At 41.5% G+C, this 24,187-nt stretch overlaps 2 protein-coding genes across 11 annotated transcripts in view; one reads left to right on the top strand and one right to left on the bottom strand.

Moving 5' to 3' along the window:
- The window catches only part of CLDN10 (claudin 10), a 107,888-nt gene extending 95,613 nt beyond the window's left edge, over window positions 1-12,275 (top strand). Inside the window, exons 4-5 of one of the 2 annotated variants that reach the window (XM_082434721.1) lie at window positions 9,961-10,068; window positions 11,069-12,275. In XM_082434721.1, the coding sequence (XP_082290847.1) occupies window positions 9,961-10,068; window positions 11,069-11,189 (229 nt within the window). In that variant the 3' untranslated portion in view covers window positions 11,190-12,275. The remainder of the gene's footprint in view (window positions 1-9,960; window positions 10,069-11,068) is intronic. The other variant, XM_082434720.1, reaches the window with a different exon arrangement.
- A 1,963-nt stretch (window positions 12,276-14,238) lies between these two features.
- Window positions 14,239-24,187, bottom strand: part of DZIP1 (DAZ interacting zinc finger protein 1) — a 53,184-nt gene continuing 43,235 nt past the window's right edge. For 6 of the 9 annotated variants that reach the window (XM_082434620.1, XM_082434625.1, XM_082434624.1 and 3 more), the window contains 7 exons: window positions 21,727-21,889; window positions 21,016-21,145; window positions 20,384-20,437; window positions 18,822-19,015; window positions 17,533-17,663; window positions 16,149-16,323; window positions 14,239-14,872 (listed from right to left, as the gene is read on the bottom strand). In XM_082434620.1, coding sequence (XP_082290746.1) covers window positions 14,733-14,872; window positions 16,149-16,323; window positions 17,533-17,663; window positions 18,822-19,015; window positions 20,384-20,437; window positions 21,016-21,145; window positions 21,727-21,889 — 987 coding nt within the window. In that variant the 3' untranslated portion in view covers window positions 14,239-14,732. Of the gene's footprint in view, window positions 14,873-16,148; window positions 16,324-17,532; window positions 17,664-18,821; window positions 19,016-20,383; window positions 20,438-21,015; window positions 21,146-21,726; window positions 21,890-24,187 lie in introns of those variants that run through there. The other 3 variants (XM_082434626.1, XM_082434627.1, XR_014255984.1) reach the window with 2 other exon arrangements.

The raw sequence follows: 24,187 nt of genomic DNA, 5'->3' as shown, positions 1-24,187 counted from the left end.
TCATGGATCTGCATGAGGGTAAGTTCCCTGAGGTCAGAAAACATCTATTTCATCTCTTACTTGCCTAGCACAGTGCCCGGTATGTGAAATCCTGATCTGTAGAACTAGTCCTTTCAGGATTAGCAGAAAAGCCTTCTGTTATCTCAGCAGACTGAGGAAGGCTCTGAGAGGATGGAGCTGGGAGGCGGGCTCACCCTCCTCTTCCCACCCTTGTCATGCATTCATCCTTCTCCAGCAGCATGGCTCCCTCTGGTCCTAGATGCTGGCTGTGGCATAGGCATGCGTGTGTCTGGCCCTTAGGAAAGGCAGTGAGAAACACCTGCTTGCCACATGCTCTAGTTTAAATTTCTGGTGAGCAAATACTTGTCCCAAAATGCACTGGAAAACAGTTCAGGCCTCAGAACCTAGTTTTGTTGCTGTTTTTCTTAAGGATTCTCTAACATGTAAATTGAATCTTCTTTGTGGATTTCGAGGACTTCCCTATATAAGACACACCTTGGTTGCCTAAGTTAGAAACACACAACTAAGCTCATCCACAGAGTTCCCACCACATTCCTACTATGTGCAGGGAACTCTGTAGGTGCTTTATTGATGAGGGAACAAAACGAGTGGCTTCTGGTGTATCGTTGGCATAAAGATTGTGGCAGTAGCGCTGCAAACAGTGGTAGGTTTTGTGTTCAGTGGCTAATTATTTCTGAAACCCTTCCTTTCCCACAACTCATGTGGGAAGATTTTTCTTCCTGCCTACAATCATTTGACAGAATTGCAATCTTTAAAGAGCTTCACGTGACTGTGGTTGTTTCTGCCATTTCTCCATTTTTTCCTTTTGTTTTACTTCCTTGCGTTCATTCAAGTTGTGATTATGTTTTATGGCTCCAGGATGGGCTCCTGCAAAGCCTTTAAAACTATTTCTCAACTCTTCCCTTTGGACTGTTTCAAACCAACTTCCTCCTTTTTATTAAAGCAAAACCTACCACATAAAAAAATCTATCCTCTTGCAAGCTTATGGTCACAATCACCCCTTAGCATGATTCACCGTATCATTGTGTTGAAATATAATTACATATCCCCACCATGGCTTTGTTGTCCAAACCACTAACTTCTGAGTGTCTTGCTTTGTTTTTTCTTAAATAGACTGTTCCGAAGAGTTGATTGGCTTAAAGAGTTGTTCTGCATAAAGAAACTTCTTTTCAAATCATGCAAAGTTGGGGCACTGAACCAATTTCCTTAACTGAGGAAACAGGACATCATGATCTTAGATTTATTCTCTTTTAGTCAATGAGATTTATCATGAATGTTTTGGCTCAGATATTCATATTTGGGTCTACCATACTCCAGCCGTTGTATTTTCAGAGTTTTTAAAACCATGGAGTTATTTGTCTCTAGCACTCTTCATTCAGTTAGTTTCTACTTTAGAATCTAAGTTTTACTTAGGTAAAATCTTTTCATCACTGTGGTTATTTAGTAGTTAGAGAAGTAAACAGCTGTCTACTTCCCGATAGATTCTCTCATTCTTGTTATCTGTCAAGTTCGATGCACAATGGACAATTCAAGAAGGACGTTTCTAGGTTACACACATTTTCCTGGGTGAAGTTGAAAGGAATATCGATCTCATGAGGTGACCTTGCCTAGATATTTAACTTCTCTCTTCTGTCCTTATTATAATTTAATGAATTATAGATGTTTGTGTACTTAAGCTTATTGCAATCATGAGGTTATTTGGAGAATGAATTAATCTTGGTAAAAGGCTCATAGATTCTCAGATAAGGGATTCCATAGAAGTGCCAAGTGTTAAGAACAAAACAGAATTTGACTGTTAAATATTAAGAAGGTGTTATTCTGTGATTTCACTTTGTTCTGTGGTAGCACTGGCCACTTCAGATCATCAGAATTGCTCTGATGCTTTTGTTAATGCTGGCAGGACTTAAAAATATACTTGGAAATCAAGTGTTTGGCAACTGTGTTTTGTTTTCACTGACCAGTATATGAAGTCACGACTCCTTCCAGTCTGCCAGGCTTTCTGGTGACTCAGCTTTTAGCACCACCACCCCATTCCCTCCCCTTTTTCACATCCCAGCGAACCCCTGCATATCCTGCAGGAGTTGCATTCTGCATAATGTGCCCACCTCGGTGTTCCCTTTGCCCTTTGTGCTCCGATTATAATCCTGCTGGGCAGGGGCACTTGCTCATCGGTCCATCTTCCAAACCAGATCAGGAGCAGCTCGAAGCGAAGACCACGTCTTGCTGATTTGGGCATCTCTTGTAGCTAGTCCCTACTCTGTGACATTTCCAGCAAGGATGGTCAGTCAGCAGTGGTGTACAACTGTCTGTCTGTCTGCATCTCTCCTAGGGCGGAAAGACCGAGTATGCTTGGGGAGATTTGGTTAAAGGAATGGGGAAGGAAGGCAGCCTACACACTGGTTGAAAATGAGGACCCTGGATCAGGACTGCCTGGGAGGGAACCCCAGCTCTGCCATTTGTTAGTAGTGTAACCTGGAAGAAATTACTTTCCTTTCTGTGTCCTGTGTTCCTCATCTATAAAATGGGAAGAATGAGAACTGAGGTTATTGTGAGGATGAAATGAGATAGTACATTTCAGCTATTTAGAATGTGCTTAGCATATAGTAAGCACTCAGTAAATGCTAGTAAATTAATTTGAATGGTACTGACCCTTAAGCAGAGGATATTAATGTAGCAGGTCATTATCTTATATGCTGTATTAAGGGTGGCCACAGAGAAATGTATATTGAAATGTTGGAGGCCTAGTGGAAAGGATAATTGTTGTAAGACACTTGACTCTCAAGTGGAAGGCAGGTAAGAGACCTAGCATGAACCCATTTAAAAGAAACAAGGCTTGTGTAATTCCTTCTCTTTATTTCTGATCGTCTCCATCACAGCTCTGAGTTAGAGATACGCAGCAATTTGAAACTGTCAAGTGGATAGATACTCCTGAGACCCTTCTCGTGAGAACTCATCCTATGTTCATCTTCCCAACTCCAGGTTCGATTCTAAACTGTTTTCAGGCAGTCTGCTGAGGATGCGGAAGATCATGTAGGGTCTGCTTTTAATTGACCCACGCTTTTTTGCTGCAAATCCATCTGTGTTTTCTTCCTTCAACACAAACAGATGTGCACACCCACCTTCACACCCACAGACTCTTGCTGGTCATGGCCCCAGGTGTCACAGGACAGCCCTGGTTGTTTTAGGAATTTCCCCTCTTGGAGCACAGCCCCCCTCTGCAGTGTCAGTTTATTCAGACTTCAAAGTTTGCGTGAGAACATGTTACTGTGCCTACTTTGAGTGTTGTGACTCAGCACATGGTTTCCCACTTAAAATCAAGGCCCAGTAAACCCCCAGTTATCCACACGAATGGAGAGCAAGGGCATGGACGTTGATCAGTGACAGATTTGTTTTTGAATTGAACTGTGTAATTTTGGGGACAGGAGGTGGTCCTTTTAAGTTATAATTTACTTTGACTAATATTATATTAAGTTATACTGTGGATGGCTTATAAAATTTCCATGAGTAATCGGCAAGAATCAGAAGTCCTGTAAAGACACTCACTGTGCACTTTACACGCGGTTAGAGAGGGAAGGAGGCAAAGAGGTTAAGAGGCAGGTTTTCAAGTTCACTCTCTGCTCAGCTCCTGGCCCTGGCCCTTGCTCCTCTGTGATCTTAGGGAAGATGCAGTTGCTTCCTCTGGGTAATGGGGATAGCACCTCCTGCTTCTGAATGTTAGGGGGATTAAAGAAAGTAACATATAGACAGCACCCCCGACGGTGGCACATGGTAGGTGATTACCTGTTCTTAACATACAGTCTATAGAATTCTGAACTACCCTAACAATAACTCATAACACACGGAAAGGTAATGCACGCATGTCTGTTATAAACGATAAACCAGAGAAAAGAACGCGTGCCTGTTACGAACATTGAAAAGCAATTTAGAATTGACACACACACACAGATCAGTCTTTATTTTGCGTTTCCTAAATTTGAGAATTCTCTGTGAAGGCTCCATATGCAAGTAGGTGCTTATTATTTAAATTATCCCATTCTACTCTAGCCACCCTTTGCGAGGCACCTGCCGCTATTTCGTAGTCCCGTAGGAAGCTTTGGGTAGGAAATCTTGTGGCATCTTCCAGACGGTTGAGCGAACTGTTAACTGATGTGAATTGCATAAGGAGAGGAGAGACTGCAGCAGCCTCGGGAGATACACGGGTCGGTGGGCACCAAACAGCCTGCTTCCGGTGCCTGGGGCCCCAAAAGAATGTGGCGTATTTGGGGGAAATGCATGTTTGTAGATAATGCCTGTCGAATGCTTGTTTACATAAAATCCATCCATGCAGTTATATAGACCTTGGATTATATAAGCCTATGAGTTGAGGAAAGTTTCTTTTTGATGGTAATCTTTAAAAGATTGGTAGACCAATGGAATTCAATTTTAAAATGTTAACATTGATCATATATGGGCGTGCTTCCTAAACTTTAAACTTTTTTTTAACATATTTAGTTGTTTTAAGGTAACTGGAATGTTTTGGCTGCTACCACCCTTGATTAAAATGAGGAGTAGGGCAGTATGTTTGAAAAAAGACTATCCTTGATGTCAAAAGACTTGGCTCCTAGCTCCGTGACCTTCAGCAAGCTCACTTTTCTCTGGGGATCTTAAAAGGATGAGGATTTTTTCATTTGTTAAACAGTTTTTGTTTTGTGTTCGGAGGAGCTGCATTTTCTTTTTTCAAGTCCAACAAGCCCTGATTTTAATGATTACGCTCACCTCTTTTTGTGCTGGGTGAAAAGACAGCCTGAGGGAATTCTGAAAAAATTCCATACCCTAGAGCCACTGAGAATGCAATGAGCCAGAGAGAGAGAAAACACATCTTTCTGAAATGACAACTGAAAACACATTGTACGGATTGTGTTTTTTCACATTGATCCCATCCTTTACTTAGCTGAGGTGTACACAAAAGGGAGAAAGAGTGATGGTTCAGAGCTCGGCGACTGGGATCACAGTTATGGGTTTTAAATCCTGGTTCTACTATTTGCTTAGCTGAGGTATGGGGAGGAAAGTAATTTAATCTCCCTCAGCTTCAGTTTTTTCATTTGTAGAATGACCGTAGGAAGACCTGTCTCTCAGGATTGTAATGAAGATCAAATATGATAATACATGCCAAAACAACTTAGCACACAAAACAAAATCCTAGTACAGTGAGCTGACAGTAATAGTAGCCATTGTTGTGGCGGACTGTTACTTGAATCACATCTATGCGGATTTGGGAGAACAGGTAATGTTTACTTTACGAAAACATTCTCTTCCGCTTCTCTTGTTAAGTTTCATCACAGTTTACTATAATTATTTGCTTAGTGTCTGACCATCCCCACTAGACTGTAAGATCCTTGAGAACATAGCTGTGTTCTCTCATCCATCCTGAAACACATGGTTCGCACAATGCCTGGCCTGTCACTTCTGTGCTGGTGGCCAGGGTAGGCTACACCAGCTCCCCGTGCATGGCAAATTCAAGTCACAACAGGGGTTTGGGTGCAAGAAAGACAGAGGGAGTAGGTGAAAATAAGAGGTGTCCCTCAATCCGTTCCCCCAGGATTACTGTGCAGGTTACAAGGCTGAAATAGGAGGCGACGTATGAAATGCATCAGAATTTAGGCCAGGTGTGGTTCTAGCTCAGGCTCTCTCAACAGGAAATGAAGATGTGAGCAGTAGCTGGGAGCCCCAGGTACAGCCAGGTGAATAAGAATTAACTTCATCTAGTAATTCAGGGTACATTTTAATGCCTTAGATCTTTATGGTTCTTTTTTTTGGGAAAATCATAAGTGATCAATCTGTGTTTTACTTTCTCTGTATAGAAGAGAAAGCTTTCCCTATTACTTGTTTACTAGATTCACATTCGATTATATACGTGAATTAAGGTAATAAGGCGGCTTTGATGAGTCCTGCCCATCGAGCAGAATGTCTGAGAGAGATTCCAAAAGCAGTGTTCTGATCTGTAAAACGAAGTTATGTCCCTAGCCTGGCGGTCCTGGATCTGTCTGGTGCTAAGCAAATTGATAGCCTTTCAGAATAACGAAGAAACTTTGGCGATTGTAACAGCTCAGTAAAGAGGCCGCTCTCCCAGTGGGAAAGCTGGTCTAGGGCCAGGAGGATATTGTTAACAAAAGACAGACCTGCAACAGACCATCTGAAATCTGGCTAATCATCTGAGGTATTGAAGTCAGCTTCTTCCTGTTACCAAAAATGAAGAAAGATTTCCAGGCAGAGACAAGAGTTTCCTGATAAATGTTAAAGGAGGCGTGGCCCGGAACAAACGAGTGGATGTTACATGGCTCACCTTCAATCCTGTCTTTCAATAATACAAGGCCATTTTTGCCAGATCACGTACACTGATGGGTGTGAATTCAAGCCACTGTTGAATAAGTCTGCTATACGTGTCTTTCAACAGAATGAAGAAGAAAAAGTCTCTGTAAGAGAGAACCAAGTCACAAAAGCCCTCACATCCAAATTGTTAAAAATTATTGGTATAGACGTGGAATCTCTTAAAGACTTCAGCTCTAAAATGGTTCTGTTTATTAGATGTTTGTCTCTGACAGAATTCATAAGAAGTTCAAAAGGAAATGGCATTCTCCTTGGAATAGAGTCTATATTTAGTGACCTCAAGAAAATCTAAAAATATATTTAAAAACAGGAATAAGTGAACCAGTTTTTGATACAAGCCAAACTCATGATTCTTAAATCCCCTCAGAAAGTTTCAAGATGCTTAAATGAATATAAAGACATAGTTTCCAACATTTGAACTGCTTGGGTGATTTATCCTCTGATTTCTACACATTTGTATGCTCTTTTTATTTTATTTTTATTTTTTAATATTTCTTTATTTATTTGGCTGCTCCGGGTCTTAGTTGCGGCACACTGGATCTTTGTTGCCGTGTGCAGGATCTTCGCTGTGGCATGTGGGATCTAGTTCCCTAACCAGGGCTCAAACCCGGGGCCCCTGCATTGGGAGCCTGGATTCTCAACCACTGGACCACCAGGGAAGTCCCTGCTCTTTTTAAATGAATTGATAATGCCGAGCTGTGGTTTGATTTCTACCACCCTAACCCGTAATGGACTACTATTAATAATTAGAGACTTATTTTTAACCATGATGCCTGGCACTGGCATCCTATTTTAGAAAGCTAAATATTTTGGAAAAAATCTCAGACTCTTTCTTCCAGGAGTATTTATATTGAGAGTTAAATACTAATGCATAGTTTCAGGAGAGAAAACAGCCTAAGCTCTAGGGGGAAAAATAAAGAAAAATAGAAAGTATCATTAAATTGTAATCCTATACTCATGTCCTCCAAGTAGAAATTTTCACTATGCTCATCCTTTAATTGTCTCTGCAGTAAAAGGATGACAGCAGACGGACTTGATGCCAGCTTGCTGTAGGAATTGCAGATGTTTAAAGAGGTCCAGTGACAGGCACCTACACCTTGGCAGCCCCTCTGCTCGTTTTATTTGTGTAATCTCATCCAAACATCATACAAGAAGGGCTGATTGTGGAAATCCAGGATATCCTTTTTAGATGTGTAACATGATATTTAATGAAGGTATCTTTTATAAAACTACCAGTTTAACACTTGATCTGGCCAGCTCTTTTGTTTTCACCTGTTCCCTTCACTCTTCAGTCCTCTTTTGAGCTGGTTTTTGTGCAGACCGAAGGGGTTTTTCCCCACTTACATCAACCTTCTGTTTCTGCTGCTGTGTCTGATTGGAACAGTTCAAGAAGTTTCTTGGTTCCCAGAGCCTAATCAGTGCTCCAGGGCAGGATGAGGTGCTCACAGCTGTTCCTTCCTTTAGCTCTCCATTTGATTTCCCAGGGAAGGCAACACAAGAGTGAGAAAAGAAGGGATCACAAGGCAGCGTGTACTGTGTACGTCACCCATTCCCCGTTGCAAATGGAGGCTGTGAAATACCTCAAAAGCCGGATCTGGAAATGGGCACGTGGACCACAAGGCCCTCATCTTGTGTAAATGTTGCTTCCTGCTCCTGCTGGCTGGTGGCCAGGGCCACACTGTCACACCACCACTGCTGCCTGCCCCTGCCCAGATGGGAGTTCAGACATAGCACCACAGCATGTAGGAGAGGATGAGGCAAAGCTCAGGACAGGCACAGGTCACTCACGCCAGCTGTTGTCCTCCTAAGCCTGGCCCTGGCCCTGCACTTAGCTCAGGGGGACAGGCTGACCTTGGCCCTGACTTTCCCCTCTTACTCTCACCTCTTCCTTTCCGTTCTCAGCCCCTCTGTGGATTCTGTGTGATCAAAACAGACCCTTCCCACTCTGACTTCATTTGACACTGAAAAGCACCATTAGGTAGGGAATGTTGTCCATCAGTTTTTGCCTTGTGATGGAGGTCTGTGGGCTCAAAGAGTATGAGAATCACTTCTTTATTTAAAAAAAAAAAAAAGTAAAAAAACCCCTATTCTTCAGGAAAAGGATAGGCAGACATGAGAACACTACAGCCCGAGATTTGGTATACTTTCCTCATTCCTTATTTGTTTCTCTGAAACATATATATCATATCTATATATAGATCTATATATAGATCTCTCTATAGATGTTTCTCTGAAACATATATGTATATATAATGTATATATATTCCTCCCCTAAAAGGATTTCCTCCAGCCCTCAGCTGTGATTTCCTTTGTTGTTCTCAGTAGCGATATTTGTACATTTGTATAGTGACCTCTCCAAGGCAGGGGAGAGGTCTTTGCATCTGTTCTAGTCATGAGCGGAGTACTATGGCCTGCCATCTAGGAGATGCTTCACAGCAATCTGTCACTAAATTATAGTTATTTTTTATTCCTCTCTCACTAGATCGTAGTGATAAGCAAGATGAGGGCGTACCTATCACTGACCTTTCATTGACACTGTAGAAGAAGAAAAACTACTTTTTCCTCTACTCTCCTAGATTCTCTGCTTGGACCCTGTAAATTAGACTGAAAAAAAGGTAGATTAATAAGAGAAAACCAGAGTTCATTAACATGTGCATCACACATACACATGGGAGTACCCAGTGATGCGTAACTCAAAGGGGTGGCTAGAACTTGAGCTTTTATAGCATCTTAACAAAAGAACAATACATTTGTAGAGAAGTGGCAAGACAAAGGAAAAGGACTTTGAGCTTCTAGAGGCACAAATTATGGGAAGGCATGTGATGAGGGAACTAATGGAAGATGAGAGTTAGTGAAGTTTGTTACATAGATTGCTCTGGTGCCATTTGTGGGCTGAGCAGCGTGTACAGTGTCTCTGGGAATTAACTTCGGTCCTTCCTGGCAGAGAGGGGGTAGGGAACAGCTTTACAAATTTATGTCCTGCTTTTAGGCAAATGGGCGGAAGGCAGAGAGCTTTCCCCCGTATCTGTTTCTTCTCAGTTGCTTTCAGCTCAAAATAATCCTTGTTGCCAAAGTGGCATATTTGGGGTGGCATGTTCTGCCACCCTTCAGTACCTTGCACATGACTGCACACAGCAGGTGCTTGATAAACACTGAGTTGAACTAAAATGAAAGCAAAGGCAACTTTCCCTTTTCTAACTGGACTCTGCCTTAATGGTTTAGCCTGCGTGACAGAATAAATAGATGGAAACCTTTGTGAGCTTCAGGCAGAGCCCAGAGGAAAGATGCTGATAGGCCAGGAGGCCCCAGCTTGAGTTGACTGCTCCTGCTTTGCCCACAGGGATGCTTTCATCTTCCTTTCGGGATGTTGGGAAGATATAGTCAAGTGATGGCTATAAAAACGCTTTGAGAAAAGTTTAAAGCATTATACACATACAGATGTTATTACTTCCTGTACAAGCTCCAATAGCAAAAATGTATTTTGAGCATTTAATAAGTGTTGGCTAGTAGTGTTAAACGCTGTTTACTCCCCAAATAAGTAAGCTTTTATACTTGTGTGATACTTCTTCACAGGTATGAATTAGGAGCTGCTCTGTTTATTGGATGGGCAGGAGCCTCACTCTGCATAATTGGTGGTGTCATATTTTGCTTTTCAATATCTGACAACAACAAAGCACCCAGGTATGAAAAAGAGACAAAAATGACCTGTTAAAAAGTACAGTACTATTCTAAATTGTTACATGTGGGACAAATTATAGATAGTTAATATGATTCTTGTAAACTTCAAAAACCCAGAATTGGGAAAGGTTAGGAATATATAGTAAATATGACATTTAATATAGGAAATATTATATTGAATAGAATAAATATAATTATAGTTCATTAAAAAAACCCCAGAGCTTAACATTCTTACATTCCAAAGCTATTGATTTAAGTAGAAATCTGGGTCTAACTTTGGGGGTATATTCTTCACTTTGGCCTCATCATAATTTTCACATAGGCAGAAATTGCTGATTAAGGTCACCACAGTCTCCTAGGTTCCAGGAAGATGAGTTAAATAAGTATTTTTCTTTTTTTATAGATTTATTTATTTATTTATTATTTGGCTGTGTTGGGTCTTCGTTGCTGTGCGTGGGCTTTCTCTAGTTGCGGCAAGCGGGGGCTACTCTTCGTTGCGGTGCGCAGGCTTCTCATTGCGGTGGCTTCTCGTTGTGGAGCACAGGCTCTAGGCCCGTGGGCTTCAGTAGTTGTAGCACGTGGGCTCAGTAGTTGTGGCTTGCGGGCTCTAGAGCGCAGGCTCAGTAGCTGTGGCGCGTGGGCTCAGTTGCTCCGCGGCATGTGGGATTTTCCCGGACCAGGGCTCGAACCCGTGTCCCCTGCATTGGCAGGCGGATTCTTAACCACTAGCGCCACCAGGGAAGTCCTTAAATAAGTTTCGAAGGAGAGTTAACTGAACAAATTAAGAAGCCATGAGTTTCTTCTGCAGATTCTCTTGGTCACACCAGCTGTTCAGAAATGACATTGAAATATTTCTTGGGAAGAGAGAGAAGGGAAGAAAGCTAAAAGTAATCAGGGAAAGACAAACTTAGCTGTGACAGAAATAGGGACAAAATGGTTTCTTCCCATTTTTGTTTGACCTACGTGTAAAAGACAATCTACCAAACTGTGTTTTGCCTTGCAGAATGGGATACACATACAATGGGGCCACATCTATCATGTCTTCTCGGACAAAGTATCACGGTGGAGAAGATTTTAAAACCACAAACCCTTCAAAACAGTTTGATAAAAACGCTTACGTCTAAAAAGAGCACTGCCCGCAAGCCGTGTCTTGAGCTTGTTTTAAACGTGAACTGTTCACAAAATGCTGCCATCAAGGCCCTCCTACAATTAACACTCAAATTATTTTTAAAATACAAATTTGAAGAACTTGTTGATTATCGGATGTAAATGTTCTTACATAGTTACATACTAATCATTTTCTGTTGTGACTTTCTATAAAAAAATAAACAGGCTATTTACAGGATTTGTATATATTTTATACATCATAAAATTTGTATATGTATTTAGCACCAAAGATTCCAGTATTTGTAATGTAGCCTTCTTAATCATTCAGACCTTGCAGTCTTTGTCCCCATTTTTTATGTTTTTTCTTCGTATATTAAACAGAAGGTGTATAAGGAGTTGTGTCTTGTAAACAGTATGGGGGCAACCTGAGACTATTCCTCAGATGTTTGGGTTGAACGAACATGTACTGGCTGCGTAGAGCCGAGTTCTGGTTTCTGACCCCTGTCTGTCACCACCGTACTTCTCCACGGCTGCTCCAGCAAGGGCTAACAGGGCCAAATGCTATTGCCCATCGCCTGGCACGTCCGCTTTAAATAACTGCTCCGGCTTCTCCAGTACAGAAGGCAGATCCTGGGGTGGGGCGTCAGCAAGAGCAGAGCTGGAGATGCTGGTCATGGCCGACTTTGGGGCCAACAGAGGAAGGCCTGGAGCCGCGTTGTACCTGCCCCGACCAGAAATAATGGACCAAGTTCCAGTGTGTCGCTCAGGTCGTGTGCATGGAACTAACCGGTAATGGAGAGACAGCATTTTTCAAGACGTGTTAAGTTGCTCCAGTGATCTCTGACCAAAGACGCTGTTTTATTTCTAGAGGCAGCCCTTTTACCTCATGCCCGTAAGGGCGATAGCTATCTCAGTCTGCGTGTGCCCTCACTCACTCCATCCTCACAACTGCCCCCTGAGGTAAGTGCTGTAGCAACCTGAGCTGGCAGGGGATGAAACGAAAGCAGAGAGTTGAAGTGACTTGCTGCGGTGAGTGACAAAACCAAGACTTTGAACTGAGGCAGTCTAGGGTGAAATATACAGTCTCAAGCTTTGGATAAAAATTGGTTGTCTGTGTAAATCTATGAGTCAGACCCTTTCCAATACTAATCACAGCATGGGTGACCATAACATTTTCATTTTCCTCAAGCGTGAAAGACTTAAAAAGGAAAACCACATTGTTTGGAAGTACTCAATGAAAGAAAAAGAACAAGTTTATTACACACACATATATATGTGTGTGTGTGTGTGTGTGTGTATATATATATATATATATATATATATATATATGATTTTTTTTCCAGACCATGATAATGCTTGAATACCTTTTCCAGGGATACAAATGAACTGAAAGCCGTGGAGGGAGGTTAGGTGCTACAGGCCAGTGGCGGGGCCGGGTTTTGTGAGTGTGTGTTTAAGACAAATTTTTAAATTTCAGAGCTGTACTGGTGAGGACAATATTTTGATTGTACTGAACTGTTCTAGCTTCTGAAGAATTTATGGAGAGAAGGGGTGAAAGTATAGAAACACTGTGTCAGTAGCCAGAAACACATTAGTTGTGTGTCAATGAGGAGAAATACAAGGTGATAGCCCAAAGGAAAACGAACACGCCAATTCTAGTGCAATCTAAAATGACAGGACTAAACAGATAAAGGATCGGTCTCTTCAACATAACTGTTGGGTTTCCTTAGCAGACATTCATCATATTTCCCCAACCCTTTCTGCTCAGGAATTAAGACCTGGCAGACCCAGGACTTGGATTTGAGACCCGGTTTAAAGCCTACTTTTGTCACTTTCTAAGTGTATGGCTTTGGCAAGTTATTGTATAACAACTGTTTCTCACATCTTTAAGAAAATTATAATTGTGTCTCAAAGTTGTTCTAATTAAATGAACTAATAATGCACGTTAAAAAAAAACAAACGAACAAGGAGCTCAACAGATCTCTGTGGAATAAGTGAGTGAATGTAAGGGCCTGGGTTCCTTCTTAGGCGTTGTTGTAGGTTGCTTATCTCTGTCCTACTACAATGAAGTTTTGACTCAGCATTTATTAGAGCTTTTAGAAACTTATATATAAAGTGAGTACATCTGCATAAAATTGGCCTTTGTGGGAAGTTTTTAAAAGCGTGAGAGTGGCCCACAAGTAAAAAGGACTCTGGTGGGGCAGAAACAGATAAAACATTGTTTTAACTTTTAGGTCAGTGTGTTTACATGGCACAGCTACCGAGGCAAGCTTAAATCCTCTAACGAGATAAGCCTAACTCAGAAATCAGCTCTAATAATTCAGCCACAGTCACAAGGATGTAATGGAGGGCTTTACTTGAAAGGTTGGCAAAATGAAGAAAGATCCAAAATCCAAAAAACCATTTAGTTAAAATGTAACTTTTTTTGGGAAACAGAGTACAGATAGTACCACAAAGTATAAAAAATGCAGAAAACAGTTTATATGAACTTTTTGAATGTTGACAATGTCATTGTTAAGAATAAAACTAAGTTAGTTTTGAGGTACTTTAGAATACGGGTTGGGCATTTAAAAAAAGTGAAAAAAACTACAGACACATATGAATTCAGTATTGACTCGATCTATTCTGTTCATAGTGCGATAAACTAACTGACGTTTAAACTGGCTACATTTTATTCATAAAATATCCAAGGTAAAGATGATGCCACAGAAATGGTATTTAAAGTTCTAAAATAAAACAACATGCTTACAATGGCTCAAAGCTGCATATGGTAAAAGTACTTCTGGAAAATGGAGTTATCTAACGTGGGCCTAGCTATATTTTTATAACTCTAAACTTACTTCTATATGAAAAATAAGCGATCTACTCTTAAGATTTCACTGATTCCACTAATTGAATTTTAAGGATACTAACAGAGCTTTATAATAAAACACTTCCAACGTGACAACATACATAAGAAAGATATAAAAAAAGGTTTTAATTCAAACCAAAACCTGCTATAAGAAGTTTAAAAAAAAAATTCACTTAAAAATTAGTTGAAAAAAAAAATACACTTACACACTAGAGTACCGTTCTGAAGAAAAAAACTTTTTATGACTTCAATGACACATTATTTTTCAGCAGCAGCGGTCTTAAACACCTTTATATGCTTCAAAATACTGCTGACAGTTTGTTTTGTAATAACCGCATTAGGTGCCACTAAAGGGACTCTTGTTCTTTGAGAGTCAGCTTCCTTGTTATTGTAGGAGATACTGCCAAGCAGAAGCATTAGAGTCGTGTAGGCAGCACGGAAATACTGTGATCCTGCAGTACTGCCGGCGTCTGGAAGGGCCTCCTGATGCGTGGGGTGACAGTTACACATCTGAAGAGTCACTCCAATCAGTCACGGTTACTAAGCTGCTTTTCAATGTGCTGGATTCATCCTGAGGTCCTGTGGAGGGAGAGAGGGGGGGAGGGGAGGCCCCAGTGATGAAACGAGCACGCTGTCCAGCCTGTAAAAAATCCGCAGCTTCAGACGGTAATTCATCACTCGTGTCTGAGTCTGCTCGCCAACCCCACCCCTAGCTCCTACAAACTGTGAAAGAGGCTGCGGACAGTCCCACCACGGGATGGCCACGTCTCTGGGGTAGCCTCACGGGGCCCTCGTAAGGAAGCTTCCGCCCGGCCTCTCCTTCCCAGCATTCAGCACAGGGCCTGGAGGCTGGCAGTGGTAAAGAGAGGAGAATAAAATTAACAAGCCAAGGAGGGATTAAACGGTAAAATGGTACCCCAGGTTTTCTAGGGTAGATGAGCTTAAACATGAAGTTAGTTCAAAAGTGCCTTGAGCCACTGAAACAGGAGAGGGCTGAGAATTCCACTTGCAGGTGACTCCAGAAATGTTTCCTTAAGGGGTGTGGGACCATGACATTGGGGCGGAGGGAGGAAATGTACTCAGGGCATCCTCTTGGCCCTGTGTCCTCACAGAGTCGCCGTAGCATAAACACGTCTTTTGCTTTTTCAAAGATTAAGATGGATCTTGAGACAAAGCACAGAAAACTTATGACGGTGACAGAACAGAAGGTCAGTGTTATGACTGACACGTTGGTGGAGAAAAGAGGTCAAGTGAAGGTGGAGGCAGCAGTGGCTCATCTTACAAAGGGGGTTGGTGGGGGGGATGAGGCAGGAGACCCTGCTACAGACAGACAGAGCAAGTACAGAGATGTGCACGTATTTGTTTAAAATTACAGATGTGGGAACAAAAGTCCTGAAGAGGGGGCATGAGAGGTGCAGGGAGTGGGGAGGGAGCCAAAGCCTCATCTGTCTTAGCAGAACTTCGACAGCTCATGTCTAAAGTCAGTGAGCCTAGAAATAGGGGTCTGAGCCCGTTACTCAGAGGCACGGCTCATGGGACGCACAGATGAAGAATGGCTGAGAGGTGGCGTGGAGAAGAATTACTCTGATAGAAAAAATACAAATTACATTTTCTGATTTTAAAAATTAAATGGGTTGAGAGGTAAGTTACTGGACTTATTATCCAGACTCTAGCCTGGGTGAAGAGGAACAATAGCAGTGGCTGGTTTCACTTGTCATTCATCCCACTGGCTACAATGCTACAAGAAGAATCTTCCTTGGAAGAAAATAAAAATATTTAACAGGTAGATAGATGAATACAGGAAGACAGTCAGAAAAAGTGGCCTCATTTAGGTATATGATCAGAAATTTAAATTTCCATGAGGCATCTGCATGAAGAGACTATTTATATGGGTGTTTTCAAAAATAGATATTTTAGAAATTTAAAGACTAAGGATTAGACCTAAAGTTAAATTTTAGAAAATTAGTAAATATATACAAATCAGTAAGTTGTTCACATTCAGTCCTTGTTAAAATAATGTAAGGAAAGCAAGATCTTTGTTATGCCAACAGTGTTTTTGTCTGATAATATATTAGCATAGCTTAGATATTTATAGAGGCTTCTGCTAGACACCAAAGCAGCGAACCTTCTCCCTTTGGCCCTTTCAGGTTAGTTGCACCCCAGGCACTTGGCACTTGAGTAGAATTTGACTCATTCTTCACAGGTGGAGGTTCCTTCTGTTCTCTTCCAGTTCTTCTCCCCAAAGATTTCTCTTCCTCTAAGGATGATATGTCCCAATCATTATCGTCCACATCTGCACACTGAAAAAAATACGTGGAGAATAATGGATGTTTCCTAAAGAAACTGTGCATGTTAGAGCCCCTTGACCACTTTGTTGGCCAGACTGAGCTGCTGACACTAAATGATGAGAAGTTGGGAGCCTCAGAGGATCCCCCAATCTGGTCATTTGGTCATCTCTGGAGGGGAAATGAAACGGATTTGGAAATCTGTGCTTTGGAAGCAGAGGGAATCACCTCTTTTTCTGTTCCTTGCTGTGGAAATGAACGTTTCCTACTCAGCAATCATGAATTTAGCAAATTCCAGGAACACTACATTGTAGAAGTCAAGTCAGGATGGTCCCCAAGGAGCAGCTAGGCCGGCTCTGGGGCTCTTACCTCTGGCATACTAAGACATTTAACTGCAGGAGACATCACATGAGGGCCCTGCAGAAACGGCCCTGACCTAAAGGAGCGCGTGTTTCTCCGGCGCCCCTTCTAGGGAAGACGTGGCGGCTCTCTCTTGACCTTTTGTGACTTTTTGTCATTTTTGGCTGTGTAACACAAATGGCACTAACTTACGAACGCAGTTTGACGAAATGCTCTGGATCCCACAGGTGAGCAGGGGAAGAATGAAATCTAATTCAAGGGAAAAATTAAGAAAAGAGCAACTACTCCTGGCAGACCCCATCAACACAGACGAGCCTGCCCAGGTCTCTGACCACAGAAGCACTTCCGGTGCCTGGTGTGGGACCTTGGAGCGTGTCAGGGCCTCTCCTCCACTCGGGGAGGGGAGCTTGGCTTTGCCCTGTGCTTGGGTCATGGACCTGAAGCGTCTCTCCACCGACTCTGGCTCCCAACCCTGAAAGTCCCTACTTCACTTCCAGGTCTCGCCACGGTGGCAGAAAGGTTCCTAGACTCAGATCTGAAGTCCCCAGATTCTAATCAGTCACAAGTTTCTGTGAACAAACTACCTAATATCTGCAAATGTCAAATAATACACGTGACAGGATTGTGAAAACCTGTAAAACATGATAAGCATAGGACGTATTATTACCAGTTATCCTTTCAATATCTTTGATTCTCTATGGAACAGGAAGAAATATACTGAAAACAAGACAATGTAAAAATCTCAACCTCTACTATACTAAATAATTATATTTGTTTTACACTTCACTGTAAAAAATACAATTATTAAGGTATATTCATTAAAAGATGAATTTGTGTATGCTTAGCAAGTAAAAGTGATATCACCTTTAGATCTTCTTTTTGTGCTTTTTTGATGAACGCCTCAGCAACATTAAGCCCACCGACTGGCTTATTCACACTTCTGTGATTTGAAACTGTCTTTTCAACTTTTCCAGTTAATGTTTTAATGGAGGTTCCTATAGGACCCACAGAAAATAGGTAAAGTTTAAAAAAAATTATATTTATCTTCAGTTCCAAAATAACCGTACAAACAATTTGAGAGAGTCTAAGCTTTGCAAATACTTCCTTTAAAGAAATCATGTTCCTCTAGACTAGAAGAATAAAATTTTTAAATCAAAGAAGGATGGTCTCATTCAAGTACATGGTCAGAAACTTTAATTTCAGTGAGGCAGCCTGCATGAATGGGATATTCATATATTGTTTTCAAAACCAGTTGTTTTTAAATGATTAGTTATATTTTACATAATTATATAAATACATGGTATATACAAATTATATACAATAAACTGATGACATGTGATATGTTTAAAATATATAATTTTTAAATTGCACTAAACAGAATTTCTTTTTTTTAAAAAAAATGACCCTTCAGCGTCACTTCTCCTTAGCAAGTTATCAGCAGTTACCGACTTGGCCCTTATGTTCTTTTAGGATTGCCTCATATCCAAAAGGCAGCACAGTGTATTAGAACAGTTATTCTCAAGGTCACCCAGTGTTAGGGGTTGAATCGTGTCCCAAATGCGTATGTTGAAGTCCTTACCCCCATTACCTCAGAATGTGACCTTATTTGGAGGTAGGACCTTTAAAGAGATAATCAAGTTAAGGTGAGGTCATTAGGGTGGACCCTAATCCAATATGACTGGTGTCCTTATAAAAGCAGAAAATTTGGACATAGATGCACACACAGAGAAAGTCAGTGTGACCAGACACAGCGAGGAGATAGCCATCTACAAGCCAAGGACAGAGGCACAGACTAGATCCTCTCCTCACAGCCCTCAAAAAGAACCAACCTTGCCACCTTGATTTTGGCCTTCCAGCTCCTGTCAGTAAGTTTCTGTAGTTTAAGCCACACAGCATGTGGTAGTTCGTTACAGCAGCCCTTATATTTGTTACGAATACATCCAGGCACCCCCAACCCCTTCCTCTCCTTCCACGTGAACATCAGTTACCTGCTAAGCCCTGTCCATTTTCCTTAGGCGGCAGCAGCTTTTGGATGAGCCCCATCCTTTCCTCGGGCACTTTCTCAGCTCTGACTCCCAGGGCTTGGTGCCCCCAGGTGAGAGCCACTGTCCTAAACAAAATTTCCAGAGGGATTTTCAATAACAAAAGCTTACCTGTGGGCTTGGGAGAAATAGCAGAGTCCTCAATTTCACTTCCCTCGGTCCAGTCAGTGTCACTTTTGACGGTGTTCCTTCCAAAGCTACTCTTGTTGCTTTTAGATGACAGCACAGGAAGTAAGTCTGGAGAGGCACAGGCCTGGAGGAGGTCCTCATCATCGAGCTCTTCCTCTGAACTGAAGGGAGGGGTCCTAAACAAATCAAAACCCAAATAGGGGACGCTGTTTCCCTAAGTTTCAGGATTTACCATGTGTCCCTTAAAGCAGTGGGAATTTTCTCCAGAGAGCATAACAGACACCCACGTGGCCACAGAACAAGATGGCAGCCAGGGCCACAAAAGGCCGAAGAGTCATTTCAAATCCAGACCTGCCAGCCACCTAGCGTATTTAACAAAATGTGCTGAAGTTAGGACATTACTCCTCGAAGCCCAAATTTGTATATTCTTAATATTGGTTTTCACACACCTGAGAAAAATATTTCACAGTGGAAAAAAATATTTTTGCAATAAAACTATGTCATCTTTTAAAATAGTGTCATTACTTACGGCTTACCTTTACACGGCACCCTACAAAGGACTTTTACATAAATACGTAATCTCATTTGTATCGTCACGTGAATTATCACCCCATTTTAAAGTGAAACAGAAATTCAGAGTGGTATTCACTCATTTAAAAAATATTCATTGAGCACCTAAATTCCACACAACGTTCAGTTACACTACATCCCGTGAAATAAGGCTCTTCCCATGAGATTATGTACATGAAAAGTACTTTTGAAGGGTGAATTATTATTTATACTGTCCTTAATATATTTATTCTTTCTCTAGTATATATACAAAATGCCTTAATGAAGAAATAAAGCATCAGTATCGCCAGAACAAGTCAATGATGATGAATTCAATTATTATAAAATTAGTTTTACTCAATTAATAACAATAATATACCTACAATTTATTGAGTACCCACATGTGCCAAGTACTGAGGCTGAGCCCTTTTCATATGTTCTCATTTAATTTGTAGAACTATCCTGTGAAAAAGGTAGCATCATCCCATATTACAGGTAAGAAAACAGAGCCTTTTTAACAGGCAAGCAACTGAATCAGTGTCACACAGTTAAGGAATGACTGAGCTAGGGTTCTTAGTATCATAGGAGAGCCTAAGAGAGTAAGGTCTAGGGCCATTATCAACTTCCACAAGGAGCTAGAACACTAAAATATCATCCGGCTACACTATCATGGATCCAGCCATTAAAAAGCAACATCACACATTTATCGAACATTACTAGACACTGGGCGGGAGGTGGGCAGTTGGGGGAAAAAATAACAGAAATGACTCAGGTGTGGTCCCACCTGTTAATGGAGGCCACAAGGGATAAGTGCTGTTGACCCAGGTAATATCTGATAAAGAAAAAAAGATGTAACAAAGGAATCACAGATTAAATATGATGTGTACTAATTATGGCTCTAGTGAACCACAATGAACATACTAATTTACAAGGAAAGAAGTGTTCAGTGAAAAGAATTTTTAAACATCACCAGCCCCTGCTCCCTCAGTACTCACGCAATAGTTGAAGACTTTCTGGGAAAATGATCTTCTGTGATATTTTTCTTAACTCTAAAAGCAAGAGAAAAATATTTCTGGTGTAAGTGAATAATGTAATTTAAAATAGATTTCTATGGAATTGGTGATTTTTGCTTTATTAAAGGGTGAGCAGCAGCAACTCTCCCTAAGACAACAAGAGATGGGTAAGCATTCCAAGTGTGATTCTCTGTTGGGTCAAACGTTGCTGTGGGCTGAATGTTTGTGGCCCCCTAAAATTCATATGTTGAAGCCCTAACCCTCAGCATGATGGTATCTGGAGATGGGGTGATTAGGTTTCGATGAGGTCATGAGGATGGGGCCCACATGAAGAAATTAGTGTCCTTGTAAGAAGACGAAGAGAGACCAGGGCTCTCTTGCTCTCCCTGGCATGTGAGGACACAGTGAGAGGGTGGCTGTCTGTGAGTCCTGGAAGAGAAGCCTCACCAGAACCTGACTGTGCCAGCACCCTGATCTCAAGCTTCCAGCCTCCAGAAGTGTGAGAGAATAAATTTCTGTTGTTTAAGCCACCCAGTCTATGGTAGTTTGTTATGGTGGCCCGAGCTGACTGAGACGAACGTTAATAAAAAAATTTTAGGCTTGAAAATACTCACTTTGGAACAGATGTCCTATCGGTAAAAACAGGTCTTTGTCTAACCAACTGTCTGCTTTTGGGAGGAAGATGTATTGCTTTGGGTATTTCTCCAGTTGAAAGGGTGTCCACTTGAGAAGTACTGTACCTGTCTGGAATAGTAGTGTCATTCTTGAGTCTCCATGACGTGAAAAGCAGAATAAAATACTACAATGCTGTCTATGCTGGCACTGAAACGAACAAGCCTGTCTCAAGGGTCTAGACTCCACACTACAGGGGGTTTTTAATGTAAAAAACACAATCTAGGGCTTCCCTGGTGGCGCAGTGGTTAAGAATCTGCCTGCCAATGCAGGGGACACGGGTTCGAGCCCTGGTCTGGGAAGATCCCACATGCTGCAGAGCAACTAAGCCCGTGAGCCACAACTACTGAGCCTGCGCATCTGGAGCCTGTGCTCCGCAACGGGAGAGGCCGCAACAGTAAGAGGCCCGCGCTTGCCGCAAGTGGAGAAAGCCGTCGCACAGAAACGAAGACCCAACACAGCCAAAAATAAATAAATTAATTAATTAAAAAAAAAAAAAAAAAACACAATCTAAGACCCAACATTTAATGGTTCAAACAATAATAGAGTTGCCAGTTAAGTTCCAAGGTTTGTGAACCATTTAAAATTTTGAAACGGTTGTTCTATTTTGCTACCATCTGCAGAAATGAAATGGCAGTTGGTAGCAGGCTTACCTGTGGACAGTAGTGTTCTCTCCTCAGTTTTACACCTGACCTGACGTTCAAGGAATTCACGAATTTGCTGAATGTTAGGTATTTGTCTTTCTCGCTCATGTCTTGCTGATTCTACGGTTCTTAGCACTCTGTTCAAGTGGTCACTTGGAATACCGCGTATATCCTGAAGGAATAAAATGTTAAGTTAATCAATTATCCTGGGATGTTTTTCATTTCATGGACATTTGTCAGCATTAACCATGCCAACCTTTCGTCCTTACTGCTGCATGTAAGGTGGGGGATGCCCTGACATATGACACACGGTCCCGGTCCCAAAAGGAGCTCACGGTGCAGTGGGACACATAACGTGTGTGTATGATTGTACATGACTGGTTAAGGTACGGGGCTGTAGGGGCCAGGACCAAATGCACGGAAGGCGTGTGTGTGACTGATTAACCAACGGTGCAAGGTGTGTGACAAGGACCGAATGGATCCACAAGGGCTAGAGGAATTCAGGGAGAGGGGCTGTCAGAGGCCCCACTGGGCCAAGAAGCCTTAAGGGGGAGGATGGGCTGTGCCTGAAGGATGGGTGGAGTGAAACAAGTAGAAAGAGGGAGTGTTCCAGATGGGTAGGATCACCTTGCGGGAAAGGCAGGCAATGGGATAGAAACAGTCAAGGCATGTCTAGTGGTTAATGCTACAGAGGAATGGGTGAGGAGAGCAGAAAAGGAGACTGATGCCAAAATGAAAAGCTTAAAGGTTGGTTATTCCACAGGTAAGAGAAAATCCTCAGAGGTTTTCAATTAGGAAAATGCCATAATTTAAGAGGTGATTTGAGAAAATTCTTTTGGATTTGAAGGGTATCTAGACAGAAGAAAACCAGTTAAATACCTATTTATTCATTTATTCAATGTCAGTGTCACATACACACCCCCATCTCCTCCCCACCATTCCCCTCAGTCTTCCCCATCCCAGGAAGCGGCTCCACCACCCACCCAGTTGCCCAGGACAGAAATCTCCATCATCAGATCAACTGCCACCTCCAAGAAGAAGTTTTCTCTGACCTCAGTTATTCATTCCCCTCTACTTTTCCTTCATTTCACATCCTACAATCTGTCATTATGGATCTACCCCTGTTTGTGTGAGCAGGTGTTCAATATGTCTTCCTGTACCCTGCAGCTGGATGGAAAGACCCAATACTGTACAAATGTCAGTTCTTCCTAAATAATACACAAAATTTAAGGCAATTCCAATCAGAATCCCCACAGGGGTTATTCTGGAACTGCAGCAGCTGTTTCTAAAGTTCACTGGAAAACAAAATATGGAAGAACTGCCAAGAAACTTTTGAAATAAGACTAATGAAAAAGGCATGACCTATAACAGATACTAAAGTACAGGACAAAGTTACTAAAATTAAACCAGTATGGTGTTAGCAAAGGAATACAAAAAATAGTTGAAAGGGCAGAACCGTTGAAAGTCCAAAAATAAATCCAAATGTATGTAAAAATGTCCTATATGATAAAACTGCTATTTCAAACAAACGAGGCAAGGGTGGATTACTCAACGAAAGATATTGAGACAACTGATCCAACTGGAAATAAGGTTAGATCTCCAACTCATTGTTTCCAAACTTAATTGTTAAAGGCCAGATAGACAAAAAAAGTAAACAAACAAAAAAACTATGTAAGCATTAGGAAAAAATATAGCGTGTTTTTATAATCTTAGGATAAAAGGAAATGTCCCAAATAAAATATATAACCCCAAAACAATATGCAGGCTGGAACTGGAACTCTCACACACTGATAGGGACAGTGTGAACTTTTACACTTTGGAAAATTATTTGGCTACACCTATTAAAACTAAACATGTATACTCTTAGACTCAGCAATTTCATTCCTAAATATACATCCAAGAGAAAGGAATGCCTATGTCCACCAAAAGACATGTACAAGAATGTAATGGCCAAAAAGAGCCCCAAACTGAAAATCCAAATGTCCATCAACAGGAGAATAGATAAAATGTCGTATATTCATACAATGGAATACTATACCACAAACTACTGCTAAATGAAACAGTAAGTATGAATCTTACAGAAAAAATCATAAGCAAGAGAAGTGACACAAAATAAAACACAGTGTAGGATGCCACTCCTATGAGGTTCAAGAACAAAAAAAAACTAAGTCAGAATAGCCATTACCTCTGGCTGGGGAGTACGGAGTTATATTGACTAAGGAAAGCAAAGAGAGTCTTCTAGGGTATTGGAAATGATGGATCTCTTTCTTGATCTGGGTGGTGGTTACAGATCATACACACAACCCCCCCCCACATGTACATACAAATCTGTATACACATGTATATGTGTATATAACACATACATTCAGATACACACAAATGCATGCACGTGTATATACACGTATACGTACACAGATTTGGGCACACACACACGTACACACAATATCCACACACGTGCATATACACACTG

This window comes from Balaenoptera physalus (genome assembly GCF_965194825.1).
Source record: "Balaenoptera physalus genome assembly, chromosome: 18".
Lineage (NCBI taxonomy): Eukaryota > Metazoa > Chordata > Mammalia > Artiodactyla > Balaenopteridae > Balaenoptera > Balaenoptera physalus.
Note: the sequence above shows the minus strand (reverse complement) of the source record. Positions and strands in the feature narration are given on the sequence as shown.